At 44.7% G+C, this 22,844-nt stretch overlaps 1 protein-coding gene across 1 annotated transcript in view; it reads right to left on the reverse strand.

Moving 5' to 3' along the window:
* The window catches only part of TNFRSF19 (TNF receptor superfamily member 19), a 91,020-nt gene that overhangs the window by 62,475 nt on the left and 5,701 nt on the right, over positions 1 to 22,844 (reverse strand). The window contains exons 2-3 of the mRNA XM_077745424.1: positions 9,792 to 9,884; positions 7,995 to 8,105 (exon numbers count right to left, since the gene is read on the reverse strand). Of these exons, the coding sequence (XP_077601550.1) occupies positions 7,995 to 8,105; positions 9,792 to 9,860 (180 nt within the window). The 5' untranslated portion in view covers positions 9,861 to 9,884. The remainder of the gene's footprint in view (positions 1 to 7,994; positions 8,106 to 9,791; positions 9,885 to 22,844) is intronic.

Below are 22,844 nucleotides of genomic sequence, written 5' to 3' on the forward strand. Positions count from 1 at the left end.
AACCCGGTCTTGTCCATGTTGTATTTGGAAGTGGGCCCAGTTCTACGCTGAGGCCTCTCCTCCCCTGCTACGCTAGTTCCCGAGTGAGATCCGTTTTCACGGCTTCCCCTCTATCCTGCTCTGGTCCTCTGGCACTTTCCAGGTCACGCCGGAGCCCTCCCTCTCATCACTTCCTTGGGAGGACTGTGTGTGTTTGGTGAGGGAGGAAGGGGACAGGGATGGTGGTGGGGGCGTCAGTGAGCCATCAGCCTGGGCGTCTGAATCAGATACATGACATTCAGTTTTATGGAGCGTGGCCTGGCCATCGATACCAATGGAAGAAGTGCATTTAACCTTTACGATAATCCTAGAGTCTTTATTTTTGAAATGATGACTTGGTACCTCTAACGAAATCCCTGGGGAACCTTCTTTATTAATGAGCTTCGAGGTGGGAAAATATACATATGAATAAAATAATAACCCACTAAAAAACCACTAATAAATAGATAAAGCATTCCTATAGGATTCCTAGTTATTTCCAAAAAGTCTACAATAAGGCAACAATCCCCAGTGTCTAATGCCTCCCCCCGCCCCCTGCCAACTCTTTCCCCAAAGCCTCTCAGGGTACCAGGTATTTTATAAAGATTCTTTGCTTGACCAGGCTTTCGCCAGGCTCCTTGACCTTCTTCAAGGCCCGTCTGTGTACGTCCTTGTACCATCTCTGCTGAGCCAGCTTCACCAGGCCTACGCACCCTTAACATCTCCTCAAGTTCCTCGTCCTCCGCCTGAGTCCTGTGGGGACCTGAAGTGCCATCACCCCAGCTTAGGACCTTCAGCAGAGAACTGTCAGCTTTGCTTTGGCCAGGCCACCCCCCGCCCCCCACCCCTGCTGCTTCCCTCGGTGACCCTCTACCCGCTGCCCTTGCTCCTTGGCGATACCTTGCCGCGAGCTCACGCTGTGCTGGGGGAGCCCCATGGCTTCCCCCACTGGGAAGTCCCAACGTGGTGGTCCCCCTGCAGCCCTACGGGATAAAGCCTGCCTTCCCATCCTTAAAGAGTGTCATGGAAGACCTTCTTCTCTAACAGTGCACAGTGCTGCTGAGTAACGCATCCACGTCTGCTGACTAAACAACATATAAGCAAATGTCACCGAAGGCAGTGTTTCCTCAAGTCGTTGTTATCTTATTATTTGTATCATTATTACTTTATTCCAGGGAGCAAAAGCCAGTAAAGGCCACAGCAGCGTCCCACTTGGCAAGGCCACATAGCCGTGTGTGGGCTGGTGCAGGTGGGAGGGGTTGGGGAGGCAGGGGTGGGGGCGGAGGGGGTGAAGCTCTGAGCGGCTCCCTTATCTTGGTTCCAAGGCAGGAGAGGGCCCCATCCAGCTGGGCCCCTTCCACTCACGCTGGCAGCAGCGGTAGCTCTGACGCTCTGCCCAATATTTTTAAGCCACATTTGGTGGCTTTCCAGTGGCAAAATGACTCAGAGTAAACAGTCCTCAAATCCCCTTCACTCCCTTCTCCCTCTGCGAATTCAGCACTTAGCGAAAACGCGAGCGGATCCCAGCTACGCACTCCAGGAGAGGCCTCCCGCCAGACCACAGGGGAGGTCCTCACAGACCGTCAGTTGTCCAGGAAACACATTCGGGGGGCCTCGGGTCGAAGGCGCTGTTTATTTGTACAGCTGATAAGTTATTAACTTGGGTTCTCTGAACTTTAAAAGCTCAAATTTGGACCGAGGAGAAGTCATTTGTGGAGAAAGTCAAGCACACGCAAATGGAAATGGCAAATCAGGTTTATGTGGCTGGTTTTTAGAAATCAGCTTTTTAATTTCCTTTATAAAACAACACCAAACACCAAAGATACAGGTTCCCCCACACACACCAACTTCCAGTTTATGAAAATCTGTCATTGAGTTTTTTAAGGAAAAATTACAAGCTGGAGCTTGCTAATATCTGCCAAACACCCCTGGGCTCGATTAGGTATAATTAAACCTAAATAAAGTGAGCAACACTGTAATTAAATGGCAGAAATGAATCTTTTTCATGCTTGCAAATTACATTAATTTCTCGTGTGCATGTGTGGCTTTCTTCACAGGGATGAAAACAGCTTTCCGGAGAGCAGATAGCTTGAAAAATCCGAGGCCAGGCATGCACCCGTGTGCAGGGAAGTGTTTACTCTCGTACAACATGTTTATGAGAATTAATTTTTTCGCATTAACTAAAGCCACCCCAATAATTGGTTGGAAAAGCTCACTTTGAAAACCGTGCCAGAAGCTTGAAGACTATTTCAAGTGGCTCATGCAAAAACTAGTTTCCTGGTTTACTGCTGGGAGGAGATCATGTTAAAAGCACACTGTTGGCAAGAACACGCGGTGAGGAGGAGGGGCTGTGGCCGGGCAGATTCGAGACAGTAAGAATTAAAAGCCTAGCGTGGTCAGTTGGGAAAACAAAAGTCATCCTGTCCCACACATCGCAGGCTGTGTGCTTCCATGGGCCGGGAGGCCGGCCGTGCGACACTGCCGTGCACGTCCTGTCCCCAGATGTCCGGCCCACCCGCGTCCGGAGCCGTGGAAACAACAGTCTGTAGTTTCTCCCTCAGAAATAGGAAGGAGACATTATCAGTTACCTTCCTCAGCAGCTTTTGAAACCTAAACCCTGTCCTGGAAGAGAAAGAGCCTGACCACGACCCTGTGGGACAAAATCCTCCAAGGGGACCCCGTCGGCGCAGTGGCCTGTCTTGTGTTTCCCCAAAGATACGGGGAGACCATCCCCGAAGCTGCGTGACTATAAGGAACCGGGCTGGGAAGAGAGGATGCTCGGGGCTCTCGGGGAAACAGCTGGAAACCGAAAGAGCTAAGGCCAGAAGACAGCGCGGGTGGCCCAGGACGGGGACATGGAGGGCGCCGCCGGGTGTGCGGGGCCGCCGTGAGGACCCCCGTTTGGCTGGACGGCGCAGGAGCCGCGCAGGAGCGGAAGCAAGTGGGTGTCAGGCAGCCAGTGGCCAGGCCGGGGACGGGCCTCCCGCTCAGACGAGGAAGGAGAGGGCGGGCGCTGACCTGGGCCACATGAGCACTAGGCCACATGACTTGGATGCATCTTTATTTGGGAGTCGGGCCTGGGCCAGAATCTTTGGAGGAGAGCTGATCACGCTCGAGACGCACTGTCTAATATGACAGCCACAACTTCATGTCGCAAAACTTATGTTTAATTAAGATGAAATAAAATTTAAAAGCTGGTCCTTCGGGGACACAAGCCATCTTTCAGGTGTTCACGGGTGCTTTCCAAGCAGCCAGTGACCCTGTATCGGCCAGCGCAGATGCAGACCTTTCCATTGTCGCAGCAAACTCCGTAAGTCCTGTGCACAAGGGTTATTCAAAGTGCGACAAAACTCATGAGTCCCACGCGGCCCCCCCGGCCTTCTCCCAGCATGTCACTTACTAACAGTGACAGTGGACCCATGAACTAACCACCTCTGTGTCTGTTTCCTCATCTGTAAAACAGGAGGCGTCACACCGCCCATCTAAGACCTCTGTTAGAAGGACTCCATTACTTAACATACACATATCACATAGAACCTGGCTTGTTATAATAAACGTTAGCTAGTACTATTTTGGTTGCATGATATGTATTGCAGAATAACCACTGAAGACCTATTTGAGAGTTAGTGCATATTTTTTATAAGAAATCTTGTAGATGCATGTAACCCTGGTAGATGCATTTATCCTGGGTGAGAGGTTAAAATAGGTGATCAGTTAAAAAGTGGCTAACTTTTTAACTGATCTCTCTCTCACTCTCTCTCTCAAAATAAAACTTTAAAAAAAGTGGCTAACAAAGGAAAGGGTCTCAATCTAAACAAACAACAATAGTTATTATCAAGGCTGCAGCTTCTGTGCAGATTTCTTACTTTCTAATAATTGAAATGAAGTGGAAAGAGGTCACAGGAACCATTGACCACACGCGACGGGTGTGTCAAAAAGCACACTATCTCCAAACGCTATTCCGGTAACTTCCCCCAAACCCAGCTACATGTTTTAAATGGCAGAGACCTGACAATGGGATGGTTAGCCCAGACACCTTGAGAAAAAGAACCAAAATTGAACGTATTCCAAAGAAAACAATCATTAGGAGTTATAAAACCACAGATGGAAATATTAACTCTACCTGCTTAGCCAAAGTATTGGCAGGGTTCAGTTTTAGGACACAGATAACATGTTTATAACTTGAAGAACCTCATGACCCAGTCTTTTGTTATTTTGGGTAGAGAGAAATGATATTAGAAAATGGACATAAAGTTAAGTTACGCTTACTATTAAGCAAAACTTAATAATGTTAGAATAATAGTTATTTGAAAGCTCTCCTGGTGAAAATGCACTTGTTTTTATCCTTAACGTAAAGAAAACTTTAGTTGTGATTATCAGTAATTTGATTCAGCTTTTCTACTTTTTAATAACTCACTTTAAAGTATTTACTGTCAGGGCGCCTGGGTGGCTCAGTTGGTTAAGCATCCAACTTTGGCTTAGGTCATGATCTCACAGTTCATAGGTTCAAGCCCCATGTTGGGCTCTGTGCTGACTGCCAGCTCAGAGCCTGGAGCCTGTTTCAGATTGCATATCTCCCTCTCTCTCTGACCCTCCCCTGCTCATGCTGTCTCTCTCTCTCAGAAGTAAATAAAAAACATTTAAAAAAAAATTTTTAAATAAAGTATTTACTGTCTATTGAGCATTCAAAATTTCAAACACCACAGTAACCAACATTTTAACCCTCAGTTAAAAAAGTAAGGACCACTGAACTCAGTCATATCATCACAGATTAACAGGTATCCCCCCCAAACTTATATTTCGTGTATGAAGTAAAAAGCAATTCAATTATTNGTAAGGACCACTGACCTCAGTCATATCATTACAGATTAACAGGTATCCCCCCCAAACTTATATTTCGTGTATGAAGTAAAAAGCAATTCAATTATTTATAAATATTTGACTATTTTTTTAAAAGTCTAGTCTTAGCCAAAAATGTAAACTTTGCCTTGATTTGTAAAACCTGGACATCATAATTAACCAGCTGAATATATTTGCTAATTTAAGTGATTTTATCTGATTTTACTATACTCAGAACTTAATTTTTTATCCTCTGAAAGATATATGTTATTACCAAAGACCTAATCAAGGAAAGAAGAAACTGTAAAATCATGGACCTTCAGAAATTTCTACCCCCAAGAGAATTGCTTATTAAAAAGTCAAGCTCTGGGGCACCTAGGTGGCTCAGTCAGTTAAGTGTCAGACTTCGGCTCAGGTCATGATCCCCCAGCTCATGGGTTCAAGCCCTGCATCAGGCTCTGGGCTGACTGGAGCCTGCTTCACATTCTGTGTCTCCCACTCTCTCTACCTCTCCCCCACTCAATGGTGTCGTACATACGCCTATTGATATGTTTGATTCCTTTGCTTTCTTAGGCCATAAGCAGTGTTTAGAAGCTAAAACCAAGATAAAAGACTTGGCAAAATACATAATTTATAATGCACACCTACACGTACACACACACACACACACAAATTCTTTAAGTTTATACTACAAGATTTAAGTGTCACTTCTTCTCCCACAAAACTATCTGAGGTTGACTGATTTGTTCACTCCTTTAGCAAAGGTGTACTCTGTCTGCTAGGCACTCAGTGGGGATGGAATCCAATGTCAAGTTCAGTCGCCTCCCCTCAATGTGGACACGTCAGGCTACGCAGGAACGTGGTATATATACTTGCAACATTTGCGTACCTGAGTGGGTCTTACCCTAATTTTTCAGTGACATCAGTACCTTTAGTTTTATTCTTTCTCACTCAATTTCTTTTTTAAATGAAGAAGATAATGAATATTGAAACAGAAATATTAGTAAATACAATAAGTAATAAAGACAGAATTATTCAGATTGCTTCCCTTTGTTGTTTCCAGTGTCAGAGGGTTAAAGGCCTGTTTCAATACTTGGGGGGAAATTATTATCTAGAGAAAAATATTTCTCCTGGAAACCCATGAAAAATTGTGAAACAGAAAAAGTGTTATCAGATCGGCTCAGTAGATGGATTATTAAAAATTTTTTTAAAAATCAGAGGTGATAGGACCTTCATCCTAGTGTTTAAATTAAAAAGTTAGGATTTTTTAAATAAAAAAAAAGTTAATAAAACAGCTTAGATAAAAATACTAAATAAAAAAAAAATTTAGAGCTCATACGTCCTTCATCTTCTGGTCTGATTCTCCAGAAACTCTTCAGAGATTACATTCTCTAGATTCAAAGGATGAAGGAGAGGGGGGCAACATCTTGAAAACGTTTTATACGACTCTCAGTATCTGTGACATTTCACTCATTTGCACAGAGATTTGGGAAAAGAGGAACTTCTGAGGGGTAGCAACTTCATCATCTATTTTCCCCTTGGGCACTGTGGCATTGATCCTAGATCTTCAGTCTGCTCCAAAGAATCTTTTTCCACCCAACACAACAAACCTGCTTGAAAATACACCTTACTACAATTAACAGGGACCGAAAAATATCAGCGGTGGGAATGCTACAGTTAACTCAACGTAACACAGGATTCGAAGGTCGGCCAGTTTCAACCCGAATGTAAAAGCCCAGGATACTCAACAGCAGCACTTCTTTAACACAAGCAGAGAAAAGCCATCCACCAGGAATTTGGGGAATTAGTTGGGGAATGCATCATGTTTTGTTTCCTGCTGTTCATAGATCACTGATCAAAAAAATCTATGAAAGACAAGACTCCACTTTAAAGAAGGGCAGTCTGTAGCGGGAAAGGACTTCTCTTTCAAAAGTCACTTTAGGTAAAAAGAGAAATCTTTTGTTCCTCTTCTAAGAGGAAGACTTTGATGCTTTATTTAGAACAAAGTGATATATCAATTATCCACAACTAGTAACATCTTTGAAATGTCAGAAAATAAAGCAAATGGATGTTTAGCTCCGAACATGCTCATAAAAGAGAAAGATATCCACGACTCTGAAATACGCTTCCTAACAGACAGTGGTCAAGATGAATATATTTAGAGTGATCTTGTGAGTAACATCCACCCAACATGGAGAGATTAATAATAATGCACACTGCCCAAGGAATGCGCAAAACCCTGGTTTGGGAAACAACCGCCACGTCGTTACCGTAGGTGCTACTTTTCGACCAGCAGTGGTAATACTCATTTTAAGAAAAAGAAGGTCCAGTAAAAGAAAGTATCATTAGCATTTTCTCTATTTTATTTTTAAATCTTTAGTAGAATATTGATTCTTCTTAATAAATGCAAATGCACCTTAATAATTCTATTCTTTCAGTGAAATACGATAAACACAAATCACATAAAACATGGATTAAATTCTAATTATTGGAATGTACTTCCTTGATCTCAGTAAGACATATGAATCAAAGGTATCGGAGAGAGAACTGTGCAGTCTTTGGCTAAAGTAACATGGCGAGGGGCAGCTGGGTGACTCAGTCAGGCAAGCATCCGACTCTGGATTTCGGCTCAGGTCATGATCTCACGGTCTGTGAGACTGAGCCCCGGGTCGGGCTCTGCACTGACAGCATGGAGGCTGCGTGGGGTTCTCTCCCTCCTTCTTCCTCCCTGCCCCTCCCCTGCTCATGAGCTCTTTCTCAAAATAAAGTAAAAAAAAAAAAAAGTAAATGTTTATTTATTTTTGAGAGAGAGAGACAGAGTGTGAGTGGGGAGGGGCAGAGAGAGAGAGGAAGACACAGAATCTGAAGCAGCTCCAGGCTCTGAGCTGTCAGCACAGAGCCCGACACGGGGCTCGAACCCACAAGCTGTGAGATCATGACCTGAGCCGAAGTCGGATGATTAACCGACTGAGCCACCAGAGGCTCCTCAAAAAGTTAAAACAAATAAAGCAACATAATGATCCAGGAATTCTGTCATGGTGTCAAATCTTCACTAGTAATTAACTAAAAGAACCCGGCCGAAAAGAACGTATTTTGAAAACACAGGTCTACAACCTCCCCACACACCCGCCACCTACCTTGGACAACTCCATGCCGGGCCCGCACTGCTTGCAGAGGACGCAGTTTCCAGAACCATCCCGGTACTCCTGCTGTCTGCAGTCTCCTGTTTCACAAATCACTTCACACACCTGAAAACAAAGTTTCCCAAAACGTTACTTCTTTAAAGGTTTATTTATTTTTGAGAGAGAGACACAGAGGGAAAGCGGGGGCAGGGGGAGCAGAGAGAGAGGGAGACACAGAATGTGAAGCAGCTCCGGGCTCCGAGCTGTCCGCACAGAGCCCGACGCGGGGCCTGAACCCACGGACCGTGAGACCATGACCTGAGCTGAAGTCGAAGGCCTGAGCCACCCAGGCGCCCCCCAAAAATGTTATCTTAAAGTAAGTTAATTACATTTTTTTTTTGCAAGAAAGCAGCAGCTTTCTTATCAGTATCATCAGAATTATTCATACAAGCACCGAATGTCAATGTTAATTCAGAGTAAGGCCAATTTAATTTTCACATTAGGAAGAAAAATCACTTTCTAAACAAGTCAGTGGAACAAATAAACCAATAAGCCGGAGTCTCCTCTGTATTCCCTGAATGAGGTCTTTTTCTTTTACTCTTTTCTTTTCTTTTCTTTTAGAATGAATGGCTATCTTCTTCTGCTACTTTTCTGAGTGCCCGAGATAGAGAACGACTTGGGACCTATTCCCTTTTCTAAGGAAGAAGCACCGGGCGAACAGACTAGTGCGGTGGGAAATGCCTGTCACACACAGGGGCAGAGGAAATTGTTTTTGATGCTTGTAATAATGAGCGATTATTTAGTACAAACTACCTCCACCTCAACACAAGAGGGTCTACAGCGACGCCCTGCAAACTACTTGAATAAGGCGGGAGCCTCAACCTCTGGGGCAGGCAGGAGGCGGAGTCCCCAACAGAAAATGATCTGGGGCTGAAGGCCTAATAATCTCTTCTGGCCTCTCTTAACTCCCCTTGCCTACCCATCTGAAGGAGCTGGATTTATTCGAGAGGCAGGAGACCCCAATCTGCCACAAAGGGGCTGTAATCGCTTTGTGAGAGAAATTCCACTCCCTCCCTCCCTCCTGGACCAGTCACTCTCATGTTTAGCAACCCAACGGAAAGAAAGGACATTTTCCTTACTCCACCTGCACCTCAGTCTCCACTGAGACCCCATTTCCCCTACTCTGTCTTTCAAGAAGACTTCAGGTACTGTCTTCAGGGTGAATAATTCTTTCTCCATTTGCAGATGATGATCCTATCTCCAGATATAATGAATTTCAGTTCTTTTGAACATCTTCATCAGTCTTTTGGGTCAAGTTTTCAAACATTAAAAGTCTCCATCCGTCTTTAATGTTTTTCGGAACCAAGAAGGATATAAGTAACTATATAAAAATAACAGCTCTTTTAAAAATCGATGCTAGGGGCGCCTGGGCGGCTCAGTCGCTTAAGCATCTGACTCCTGGTTTCGGCTCAGGTCATGATTTCACGGTTCCGTGAACTCAAGCCCCGAGTGGGGTTCCTCTGGGCTGAAGTGCAGAGCCTGCTTGGGATTCTCTGTCTCCCCCTCGCTCTCCGCCTCTCCCCTACTCGCTCTGTCTCTGTCTCTCCCAAAATAAATAAACTTAAAACAAAAGGATTTTAACAGTTGCCACAAATGTCAAGACTCAGCAGCAATCTTTGCTTATTAATTACCTGCTCCCCTGATCAAGTACAATTTGAAAAAAAACTTTAAAAGATGGCGGAGAAAACAGTTTCAATACTATTGATGGGAATTCTTCCACTACATTCAGAAGAAAGTAAAGACTTGACTTACCAAATAGGCCAGTAAAACCACAATGGTGCAAAATGCTTTCTCTGGTCCCAGGAGCACTTTTAAAGCCATGGCTCTTTATTGTTGAAGAGTTTTCTGAAAGACAGGAAGATCTAGTTAACCGGAAGAACACCAGTCACTGCGTTCTTGTATTTACTCTAGAATGTTTACCCTTAATAGATATACGAGGTAATACTATTTATGTCTTAAAGGAGATCGCTTTGTAAAAGATACATAGACAAATAATAGGTAAGCCTTTAACAACTGAGGTTGGGAGAATGAAAGCTTTGTGCCTCTGAAATTCATCCAAAATTCCTTCTGGCTCTGAATTCCTGGGTCTATACGTGACTTTATTTTCTTTTTTTAAAAAGATCTTATTTTTTTTAGGTAATCTTTACATCCAATGTGGGGTTGGCATTTAAAACCCCAAGATCAAGAGTAACATGCTCTACTGACTGAGCCAACCAGGAGCCCGTACACATGCCTTCATTTTCTACCCAAGTCTCGACAGTGTCCAGACTACTCCACCCAGCTGAGAGTCATATTCAAACAGTGACTATATAAACCTTTCATGTAGATGGGTTTGGTCAGGGCCAAGAGGGAAATAATCGTGATAAAATAACAAAGAACCTGTGCTAACCACTGTATGCCAGGCACGGTCTTCAGTGCATTAGCTCATTTACCTTCCTAAGTACTCTGAAGGTAGATACTATCATTATTCCTGTTTTATAGATGGGGAAACTGAGGCTCCGAAAGGGCAGGGTCACTTGCCCCAGATCATACTGCTAGTAAGCGGCAGAGCAGGACGCACACCCGGGTGGCCTGGCCCCTGGGGCTCTGGGTCACATATACCCTGCGACACAATCGGCTCGGTTTAATGTAAACATTACACTTGGATGCTGGGCCTTGAGCTCCACTAAGAACCAGAGACGGCCAATGTCTGGCATTGGGGAGTTCTTCCTCCAACCAGAACAGTGAAGGTGATCACTGAGTAGAAAAGTAAGCATTTATATTAAAACACCTAAAAACCAATTACAAGGGATGATATCGGAGGCATTTATCTTTCAATAAGAGGTAAACCAAACCTCTTTCTCTTTATGAGCAATGACCTAAAATACAGCAACAAACGTGGTTGCCTTTTTTACAGATCCACACAACGTCAAGAGAAGAGATTTATTTAAAAAAAAAAAAAAAGAAAGAAAGAAAGAAAAGAAAATGTGAAGACTCCACTGGTGGCTTCATCTACCAGGTAGAAAACAAGGGTTCAGTTTCCCTTCCAAGTTGAATCTTCCAAAACTAACAGGGACCCAGAGCAGACAATCAGACCACTTAGAAAGAAATCAGAGCAGGGCGCCTGGGCGGCTCAGTCGGTTAAGCATCGACTTCAGCTCAGGTCATCAGGTCATGGTCTCGCAGTTTGTGGGTTCGAGCCCCGCGTCGGGCTCTGTGCTGAAGGCTCAGAGCTTGGCGCCTGCTTCACATTCTGTGTCTCCCTCTCTCTCCACCCTTTCCCTGCTTGCACTCTGTCTCTCTCTCTCTTAAAAATAAATAAACATTAAAAAAGAAGAAGAAACCAAGGCAGAGAACCAGAACTGTGGGCCAAAGACCTCAAGAAAGACAGTAACACTATCAACAAAGGAGGCAGGCTGCGGGGAGGGGGGCGGCCAGCCAGGGGTGAGCCTGAACACAGCCGGGAGAGCTACCACCCTGGGCACCCCAGTCCCGAGTAGGTCCAGTCATCGGGGCAACGAGGAATCCTTTACACATTTGTCGAACGAATGACCCATTCTGACTGAATGCAAAGTGTTGTGGGGCTTTGTTTATTTGTTTATTTTGCTTTTCTAGCTTTTTGGTCGTTATCTTCTTTTTCCTCCCTACATATCTTGAAAGGACCCAGCAATTACCCGACCAGCTTCCTGCCTGTGCAGACACAGGATTGGGGGGAGAAGATAAAATCACATTCCCTGAAAAGTATGCTTCGGGTTATCTCTTTTTCGACATGGTCCTGATGTTTAAAAACGTGCTAAGTTTTCAAAGTAAAAACATAAAATCTGCATGGATTAAGCTCATTTGGAAACGAGGGTATAAATGCGGAAGCATGCACACAAAATAGGAGAAAAGGGATTGATGGAGTCCGTGCCGCAGTGAGGCACCTGTCTGGACAGACCACTGTACGGGGATGCCGCACTGGCTGCGGAGGGCACACGGATACTTAGCATCTTCTCCTTCCTCTTTATTTAAATGTTTATTTAATTTTGAGAGAGAGAGAGAGAGAGACAGAGCCTGAGCAGGGGAGGGGTAGAGAGAGAGGGAGACACAGAATCTAAAATTGTTTTTTAAGGTTTTATTTATTTTTGAGAGAGAGAGAGAGAGCATGAGCAGGGGAGGGTCAGAGAGAGACGGAGATACAGAATCTGAAGACAGGCTCCAGGCTCTGAGCTGTCAGCACAGAGCCCAACGTGGGGCTTGGGCTCACAGACCACAAAATCATGACCTGAGCCGAAGTTGGAGGCTCAAATGACTGAGCCCCCCAGGCCGCCCCTCTTAGCATCCTCTTAAAGGGGCAATTACTACCATGCACACCAAGTTAGAAGTCACGGCCCTATGATTTTGACTTCAGAAGATACACGTGTTCTATGTACAAAAACAAATGAGCCAGAATACCATCAACAGTTAGGTTCATTCATACTGTGGCATGCTGGGTGAAGGTCTTCTCCTCTTATTCCTAAAAATTCTTTCTAGTGTATTTCACTGTTCATTAAGTAAATGAAAAAAATTCATGTATAATGTTCTTTAGGCAAAAAGACAAACTGCAGAGTCCTGCTTGAAAATCTATAAAAGAAGTGATGAGATAAAAATCACATAAACACTATTAAAGAAAAAAACAAAATTAAAAATTTTTAGCGTTTATTTTTGAGAGACAGGGCGTAAGTGGGGGAGGGTCAGAGAGAGAGGGAGACACAGGATCTGAAGCAGCTCCAGGCTCTGAGCTGTCAGCACAGAGCCCGACGCGGGGCTCGAACCCACAACCTGTGAGATCGTGATCTGAGCCGAAGTCGGACGCTTAACCGACTGAGCCACCTGGGGGCCCCATAAGTAAAAAACATGTACAGTACTATGACTTTTGCCTCAGAAAGAGATCTATGTATTTTTTTAGTTTTTTCAGGAAAACACTGAATGGAACTACATCCGATGTGCTGACTTGTTTTATTCTCCCAACACATATGCTAAATTGAATAGTTTGCACGGATTTATGTTTGCAAATGAAACTTTCACCTCCTCAGCCTGGCACCTATGCTCCTCATCATCTCACCTGCTAGCCCACCAGTGTGGTCACCGCTCTCCTGCCCGGCCGGCTGTGCCAGAGCCGCCCACCCTCATCTTTCCTGAGGGCCCGGGGTCTTGCCCTCTCACACAGACTGTAACCTTGGTCTTGAGAGCCTTTGTCCCTAAATCCCTCCAGGGACCTGGTCAGCTGTGCCCCCGCTGAGACGCTGTCCACGACCAAGCGCACTGAAGAGGTCTGCTCCCTATGGCCCTATGGGCCTTTCTTGCATCCATGCACACACAGTATGGACCGTCGGGCCTACCAAGTATGCTTATTTTTACTCACCATATTGTCTGTTCTTCTGTTCCTTGAAAACAGGGGCCACACCTTATGGCTCCCTGTATTCTCAGTGTCTGGCGCAGTGCTAGGCCAGAGATTGAAATGTGCCATCGAAATGTCACTTCTCTTTTCTGTGACTTCTCTCGTGGCCTGGCTTTCTTATGCCAAGAGGCTGGGAAATAATTTAGATGGCGTACCTTGTCCTGACAGCAGCTGGGAGCATCTGAAGTCCAGGTTCAAATGGTTTTTTTGCACGTAAACCCAATATGGGTAAAAATATTCTGGCTCGTGGTGGAAATTGTCAAGGGAAAGTGGCAACCAGGATGCGTGGGTTTTCAGTCCCATTTCTTAGCAGTGTCACTTTGAAACTACATGTCTATAGAGATAAAGCTAGAACCTATCTCACAGGGGTGCTGTGAGGAAAGCGCTTAGCCCAGTGCCTAAAACTGAATAAACGCTTAACGGATGACTGGGGCTGAGGTCATTACTACAGCAGTTGCTACTGACGATGCCACTCATTAGCATGTGAACTTGGACAAGTAACTTAATCTGAGTCTCAGTTTCCTCATCGCTACATAGGGCATAGTGGTAACACCTCCTGGACTTGCTGGGAGGAATGAGTTTAACGGCACTTAAAAAGCACTTCCGGGAGAGTGCCTGGATATGAACTGTTTCTTACACATAGAAAGGGCTACGCAGGTGTCAGCGATGATTACTGTTGTAGTGAACGGCAGTTTTATGGAAGGTCATATGATCCAATGTATGTGACAGTCCCTGAAGCCTGTAACCTGCTAGACAAGCAGTGATAGAACACTATTCAGATGGTCGCAGTCTAGCGTGGCTGCCGATGCTTTAGATCTCGATACCTACAGGTCTGCAGAAAACACCCAAACACTAAGAATCAATTCAAAGTCTGCTCTAAGCACTTAGATGTCGAGGGCCGGGGTAAGGCTTTATACAAAGGCTAATTTTCCCCCTTACTCCCACACTCTCAGGTAGATAGTTATTTCCACCCAATAGGAGAGAAAACCAGGGGTCGAGGACATGCAATAGAAAGGTGAAAACCGAATCAAGTTCATGCCTGGTGACTCCAAAGTGAGGCTCTCGGCCACCCTGCCAGGTTGACTTAGGGCTATATCATCCTACGCGGTGGCATCCAATGACCCTTTTGGGTCAGTGCGAGCACCTGAACAAAACTGATCAACAAAAACAAAGCTATGTAACAAAGTAATACATGTAACGATCCATCCATTTATTGAACATGCTTTGATTAAATGGTTATTAGGTGTTTGACAAGAGGCAGTATCAAGTCGGGCAGGATGGTACAAAGGTGCACTTTGAGGAAGCTCACAGCTTAGCAGGGCTGGTGACATCTCCTAAGCACCTTTTCATCCAGCCTGGCAAAGGGGTATTTAGAAATAAACAATTTAGCTGGTAGGGTGGTATACGTGTGACTTTGCATTTCCTGGAATAAATTGACATACCTTGTGAAACACTCTGGCATTCATAAGAAGAAGGAAAATTTGATGAAGTAACAAGTGCTTAAAAAATAATATTTAAAGTAAAAATAAGGCAATAAAAAGGTATTTATTGAAATTGCTTTTAGCTGCCGGGCATTCGGGGTCTGGCCCAGATAGAAGGCGACTTCGGTGTTCTGTTAACTTGGTGATGACTTATCAGCCACGAGACATACTAATGATTGGGACTATGGGTTTCCACAGTTTGCCCCCAAAATCCAGACTGGATCTCATCTACTAACAATCTAGCCACCGTTTTTGCAAAATGTGTGCATAGAACCCTAAGCGGTAAGGAAAAGACTAATGATGCCTGGTTTGCTGTATTCTCGGAGTCGGGAAGTTCTGCCCCACTGGCTGTACCAACAGAAACAAACAGGGTGGCAGTATCAGGAGACCCAGGCAAGCGAAAAAGAAAACACAGGAGCCTGAAGCGCAGGGCTGGCAAACACTGTGTCCAGCTGCACAGAAAGTGGCTGCTCATCAAATCAAGCTCCTCGGCCTGTTTGTTTGAATGAACGGTAACTAACACCGTGTGTCCTAACTGGCCGGCCTCTAAAGGGGACGGACCAAGAGGCGCTGCGGCACACACCCCTTCTGCTTCCCTGTCCAGATCACGAAAGCCTACGCTGCTTTGTCCATAGGCAAAGAAGCGAGGTCGCAGGCAGCTGCACGGAGCCCACCATGGAGGACCGGCTGTGGGCGCCATCTCCTATCGGCCGGGCAGACCACTGGATCCCAAGCCACCATAGTTGTGTCAACCTGCGGTTCGCTCAACTGCCACCCCCTCTTTTGCCTTGGATCCTTCCCATGTGTTCTGTGACTCTAGCTGCCATAATGCACCCCACAACCTATCAACGTTCTTCTGGGGTCTCCCTGGGTCTGGAAGGGCACCTCTCTTTTGTGGCTCCCTTGCACCCTGGGCTCATCTCCCCACCCCCGCAGAGTAATCATCTGGTTAGTTCATTCTCTTTGCAGCCCATTCTCTGTGCAGATGCGATTATTTTCTATGGTCGTGGTCGTGCTTAATTTTTTTGTCATTAAGTTTCCAGTATCAAAAATAAAAAATTCTCTGAAAAGACTAGAAGCTCCAGCAAGCGTGAGTCTCACGTCAAGGCAACGGGAGCTAGAGCTGAGCGTCAGTTGTCCCTCACACAGGAGAACGTAGACTTCCTCGCGCCCCAGGCTCCACCACTCCCTGCGTCACACCGGACACCCTCTCTTCACTTCAGCACCAACCAACCCATCTGAGTTTACCACCAATTACGGTTCCTGGGCTTAATGGCAAGATGAACGGATTTTGCTCTAGAACTCTAACCCGCCCCAAACGCGTGCCCAGTACACATGGAATGAATGAAGAAATTCACTAGTTAGGGATAACATTTTAGCCCCTACGATTGTTATAAGAACTAAAACAATATATGTGGAGGGGCGCCTGGGTGGCTCAGTCGGTTAATTGTCTGACTTCAGCTGAGGTCGTGATCTCACGGTTCGTGGGTTCGAGCCCCGCGTCGGGCTCTGTGCTGACAGCTCAGAGCCTGGAGCCTGCTTCGGATTCTGTGTCTCCCCCTCTCTCTGTCCTTCCCCTGCTCACGCTCTGTCTCTCTGTGTCAATAATAAATAAACATTAAAAAAATATTAAATAATATATATGTGGAAAATATGTGCAGCTGTAACTTGAGATTGAAATATAAACTGCTCTGGTAGAACACGATTCAGGACCCCACTTCTTGAACATCATGGCATAATAATATTAACAAAGACCAGGAAAGAAGAATCTGGTATTTATTTTTCTAATTTTAACCATCCAATAACCTTTCTGAGAATGGCCTTTGTTTTTTATCTGACAAACGACCAAAATGCATGCACTTTAGAATAATTCAAAAAATCGGGATCTTTTTTCCAGAATAAATTAATTTTATTTTTTCGTCTCTTTTGGGTTATTTGATTTATGATCCAGCATACAGAGCACGCAATAGGTAACAGTTTTCATCTCATAAAACTGTATTACCATTATGTAATAAGGCTACACTCTCAACTCACACATTTTTCCAATATGCAATAAACTGAAATATTTTTTAAAAAATCAGCATTAAAGTAAACTGGCAGGCTTACAATGTATAAAATAAGCTTTGAAATAAAGCCAGTGCTATACATACGGTCTTTTTCGTGGCGGACCATAATCACAAATGGCTTAGAAATACTGTCAGTCCCATAGGCTGAGAGAATAAAACTTAGTTAGAAATTTAGGCTACAGCTATTTCCAAACAGGACAATAACCCCTGGAATCTAGCCTTCAACTTCCTTCTGTTCTGAAAATCATTCTTCCTGCAGCCTCTTTTGAAGCCTACTTAGCTCACCACGGCACGCTGTAATAAACATATACATATTGTTGTTGGCCGGAAAATGGGAAAGATTTCCCTTTTTCAAATCATGAAATATTTTCTACTACAAACTCCGCAAGCTTTACAATGTTCTGTTGCCAAATACAGTATCTTCAATTCTCCCAAAGTCCAAAGACATTAGGGGCCCACTCACAGTCAAGGCTTCTGCTGTAATTTTTTTTTTTCAAACGGAACTTAACTCAGGATAGGGTTTTTGAAGATTATTTCTTTTTGTTTCTTCGAGTTGCCGACACTACCATCTTTGCCTTGGGAAAAGCACGGTCAGTGTTCGCAAAATGTGGTGGGTTGTACCTAAGGCACCTCCCCCACCTCGCTGCAATTCACATGTTTTTCTATCTCAACATACAAATAGAACAACGGTAGCATCAAGGACTGTGGGGGCCTCAAAGGCCTACACAGTGTATCTTAAAAGAACCGTGCATAACTACTTCTAAAACACAGCTGTTTCAATTTTTATTTTAGAAGTCTGGATCAATTCCAAAACTTCTCTTTAAAACATTTGAAGTGTTCTTTTCCAGTGTAAGTGGCGTCCATTCTTTTAGATCGCCTCATATTAAACCCATCCAAGCCCACTGAAGAGTGCCCACATAATGTTTAATCTCCAGATACACAAGTTCCTTTGTTTTATCTAATTGCTGATGGGTACTGGTTCTCTTTGTAAAACCCAGGTTTTCAAGCTTCAGTTTGAAAGGTACCTATTCCGTGATGTGTGGACTAAAAGATAGCCCAATACTGTTTAAACGTCTTACTTTAAATGTAAACATTTTAGACGGATAAAATACAATGAAGGAACTCACAGCTCAACCTGTAAATCCCAAAAAGAAACTGTGTTCATACTGCTTTACTGTTCGCTTCCTGCAGCTAGTAAGTTACTCTAAAAAGGCTGTGAACGTTTAATAATCAGCTGCTGTGAGACAAATGTACTTCACTGTTGAACTGTTCTTGGCTCTCTTACCACACAAGCAGCTGTCTATTTATTTGGAGTGTAATTTATTCAAGGTGGCTATTCGTATTCAACCTGTCATCAACAGATAGGGCATGGCGGCCTTTTCCCGAATTTTTTTTTTTAAATACTGACTCAGCAGATTTAAAAGGCCTTGTTTTCTTCATATATTCATGGTGGCTGCAGTTTTTGTCGTGTGTTAATTTTTGAATGATGGCACTGGTCACAGGGGATTGGGTTAAGCTTAGAGATTTAAATGGAAAAGGAGAATCCAATTCCCTTCATGAGTGTTAGCTTACTATTTCACTTATGTTTCAAAAATTCCCAACATGCCCTAGATTCGTGCATTAGAGCTATAACTAGTGAATTAAATTAACTTATTAAGGACAACATCTGACTATGACATGTCTCCACTTGTCCATTCATATGCATGTGTGGGTAGGTATAAATCATATCTAGTGATTATCTGAAGTACAGTTAATTTATTTTTCTGTTCTTTTAAAAAGCCTAGATTAGCAGTGTTCTTTATTCCATTTTCTGAGTAGGACAGGTACTTTAACCCTGTAATTTCAAGTGCATTAACAGTCTTCACATGTCCTTAACTTCAAATTCAAGATAGAATTCAAAGTCAAATTCAAATTTTGACTGTGCGCCTGGACTCATAGTCAAAAGACACTCTCAAAAGAAACAGATAACTTCCACCAATGTCCCAGAAAATGCTAACACAGTATCTCAAGGTCAGCACTTGCTATTCTCAAGTCAATAAAGTCACGGGGCCTCGGTAATAAAGTGGACGTTATAAGACATTTCATAGATCAAAAAACAAAGAACTTACAGAGCTGTGCGTTGATGTCAAGGTATCATTTTCGCAATGAAACTACATTTCTATGTTTTGTATTATTTTCAGAACAACTTGATAAATATCACCCAGGATACATTCTTTTTAAGTATCCACGTCTCTGTGAATAACAATTAATGCCAAATACTTTATTGCACCGTGGGACTCAATTCTCACCCCCCTCAAGTTACCAATCTTTAAATTAGAGACTAAGCAGAGCCTGAAATAGAATATTTTAAAACTATGTGAAAGTAGCATTGGCAAAAATGCCTAAGGCAAAACTGCACGACAGAAAACATACTGAGCAAATCCTGAACTAATGCAACATAATCCTCTCTTTTGCAGAGCAGTACCTGGTCATGAAATAACAGCATATTAAAATCTTCTGTTTGCAGAAGTCAAGTTTAACAGTAACCGTTTCCTGTTTATGTGAAGAAAGTGTCTTCTAGTAAAGGAAAACTGTCCATGGAGTAAAAAAACCACACCTGCATAAATATTTTGAGTTAAGCTGTTTCGACTAAAGAAATACTGAACAAGGCTTATGGCTGTGTTTGCAAACTGAGTCCTTTTAGGAAAATGCAAAAATTAAAAAAAAAAGTGACGTGGATTCCTTAAACAACAGAGGAACAGTCTGCTGCCATCAAAACAGATCACTGAAGTCCCAGCCTTCCAGACTTCGTCTTCAAGGGCTTGTCGGGGACTTTCTATTGGACGCGAGGGCGTGAGACCCGGACGGGGGCCGTGGGCGCCGACCCTCCGCGCTGCCCACCGCGGCACCCGCGCCCACACCTGCGAGCGCGCGTCTGCCCCGAACGCGTTTACGCAGCCNGGGGAGAGCGGGGGGACCCAGACCAGCAAGAGCTTGGCTGTGTGCGGGGGACTGTCTTTGGCGACGGGAGAGAGCCTCCGTTTGTACTCTCGAGTGCTCTCTCAGGACCTTTGCGCCTTTCCCTTGCCCGGTCACGTCCTACCCAGCCCCTGCCTCTGCGTAGGAGGCAAGACCCCCAGAAAACCATGTGGCACGTTTGCTCGGGTCGATCAAAATCATGGGGACCTGGTTCATCAGGAATCGTCTTACGTATTCATTGACGCATTTTTCCAGCAGATACTCATCCAAGGCGCCCGCCCCCCTTCTCCCCCCAGAAATCTCTAAATATCAGTTAACAAGGCGAATCCTTGTATACGCCTGGGTCTGCCTCCTCCATGCAGCACTAGCCCAATCCAACCCTTAGGGTCGCTCCATAACCTGGAATTTGCAATTTTGTGAAAGGTGTTGCAACTTCTGAACTTAATGCACTTATCAAACGGAGCTAATGGTGCCCAGTTTGCAAATTTGTTGCAAGGAGTAAGAGTCCTGTACATAAAAAATACTTTTTCGGCAGTAGAGTGCTATAGAAATGTCAGCAATCACCATTTCATGTGTCCAGTGAGTAAATCAAAGGGGAAAGGTCCTTCCAACCCAAGACAGTGTGCATGACTTTGGTGAAAAGAGGCACCCACCATTTCTTGTCTGCTGGTTTTGTTTTCCTGACACAACTACACCACTCTTTGGATGGAACAGTATCCTGTGTTTCTTTGCGGTACCTCGAAGCCCAAAGCAGCCCCTCAATAAATATTTGTTGAACGAATAAATGAATGAATAAGTTGTTCTAGTTCATTTCCGATAGCACATCTTGCGATCTCGAGAACACCGCCGTGCTACGCCAGGTTCTTGTGAAAAATACATTCAAGATATTATCATCCCCAAGGGTCACACCTCAAGAGTATCTACTTCAGATCTAACAGAGCCTGAATATAAATCCCAATAGCGACTTTGTAAATGACTGACAAACAATATGCACTATCTTATCCCAACCTCAAGGCAAGTCTCCCATCCTTAGATTGACAGGTGGTTTCACACCATCTGTGGCCAGTTCAATTTGCTCCTTGATGGAAAGGGGGAGGGAGGGGTGTGGTGGGTAGGCGTTGTCACGCCACTCCTCCCCGCATAAGCCACTCTCTGTGAGGAGCTCTGCTAAGTGCAGCTCTCTGAATCTTCCTAAATGGCTCCGTACTCGGCAGCCCTAGCCCAGCATCATGTGCTGCCGCTCAGGGAGGCCCTTCCTTCCTTCAGCCTCACGCAGAGGAGTCTGCCCCGTATTTATCGTATTTATCGGGAACTAAGAGAGCTTCCCCAGCCTATCCGTGCTGTGACCCAGCACCACTACATGTACCGCGCTAATGTGCTTGTTACTATATTGCAGTCACCTGTTTGAGTCCCTGTTCCCACCTAGACTCCAATCACCTGAGGGCACGTGCTCTTAACATCCCAGAGTCTGGTCGCTAGGGGACTCCGCGTCTGTGCTCAGCTGAATTATTACCTCTTCCTTTGTAAGGCCTCACACACTCACCCTTTCTTCCTCTTCTTCCCTTTGTCCCACTCTCTCCACCAAGGTACAGGCCCTCCCCACCTTTCGCCGGAATATTGTCCCAGTCAAGCTGTCTCCCCGCGGGTCTGTCCAGCGGTCAGTCCCCTCCCGCCCTTCATCCCCGCGCTGTCTAATTAAAAGGTTTGCGAGAAGGCTCCTCATTGTTAAGAACGGCTTTCCTACTCCTTAAATGAGCAATGCAAAGATTGCCGAGTTGGGGCTCCACCCCCCTTTTCCAGCCTTATCTTTCTCTCCGCGAGACCACACACTTTCTATTCTGGCCAAACTGGTCTGCATGCCTCGCCTCCAACGTGCGTGCCCGGAACTTCCCCCTTTCCTTGGCTCTCTGGGCTTCCTCTTCATGCTCACCTCGTTCCCTTACTGCTCCGCCTCCTTACTTAGCCACCTTCCTCCCACTTCAGAACCAGCTGGAAAAAGCCACAGCTCTCATGGGTCAATCCAAGATTCGTGCACTTCGTACTACACTGGTAGCACCTGCATCCTGAGTGTGACTTCGCTTTCTTCCTTACGGAGCTAAAGTGCTCACAGAGGAGGGGTAGATTTTGTTCAGACTCGTATCTCTGATAATATCAAACAACTAAGCAAATGTTCAATAAATGTTTTCTCGGTGGAATTTAATCTGCCGGCTCTCTGACTTCGGCTCAAAGCTCTTTTGTTCCCTGGCCTCCTTTTATACTTAGACACAGTGACACATTATTTGGTCCATGGGTTCTTGCATCATTTCATGTGCAGACGATTGACCTGCCCGGTGAGCCTATTCATTGGCTATGGAGAGAGACATTATTGTTAACATGCATAGGCCCTGGCATCAGACTATCCGGTCCTGGGCGCCAGTTTGCCATTCACTCTTGCTTACTCTTGGAAGAAGAACTTATCCTCCTTAAAGTTCCATGTTTTTCATCTGTAAAACATGTCGTTTCGTTGGTGGTTGCTCAATAAAATAAGGCATTTAAAGCACTTAGCTCCATGCCTGGCGCAGAATAAATGCTCACTAAACGGCAGCCGTTATTAGTAGCAGGGTATCTACTGTAGGGCATCCCATGCCCAGCAGCAGTAAATAAATGATAATTGAAATGATATTTGCCAGTGGGGACAATGGGCATTGGAACTCTGCACTCTTGCTATTATGTGCATCTTATCCTCTAAAGAAGAGTCTGGCTAAGGTCAATAAATACTGCCCACTTTATTTATTTATAGTGTTTATTTATTTTTGAGAGACACAGTGTGAGCAGGGGAGGGGCCGAGAGAGAGGGAGACACAGAATCTGAAGCAGGCTCCAGGCTCTGAGCTGTCAGCACAGAGCCTGACAAGGGGCTCGAA

The sequence above is a fragment of the Crocuta crocuta genome, unplaced genomic scaffold (assembly GCF_008692635.1).
Source record: "Crocuta crocuta isolate KB4526 unplaced genomic scaffold, BGI_CrCroc_1.0 scaffold258, whole genome shotgun sequence".
Classification (NCBI taxonomy): Eukaryota; Metazoa; Chordata; class Mammalia; order Carnivora; family Hyaenidae; genus Crocuta; species Crocuta crocuta.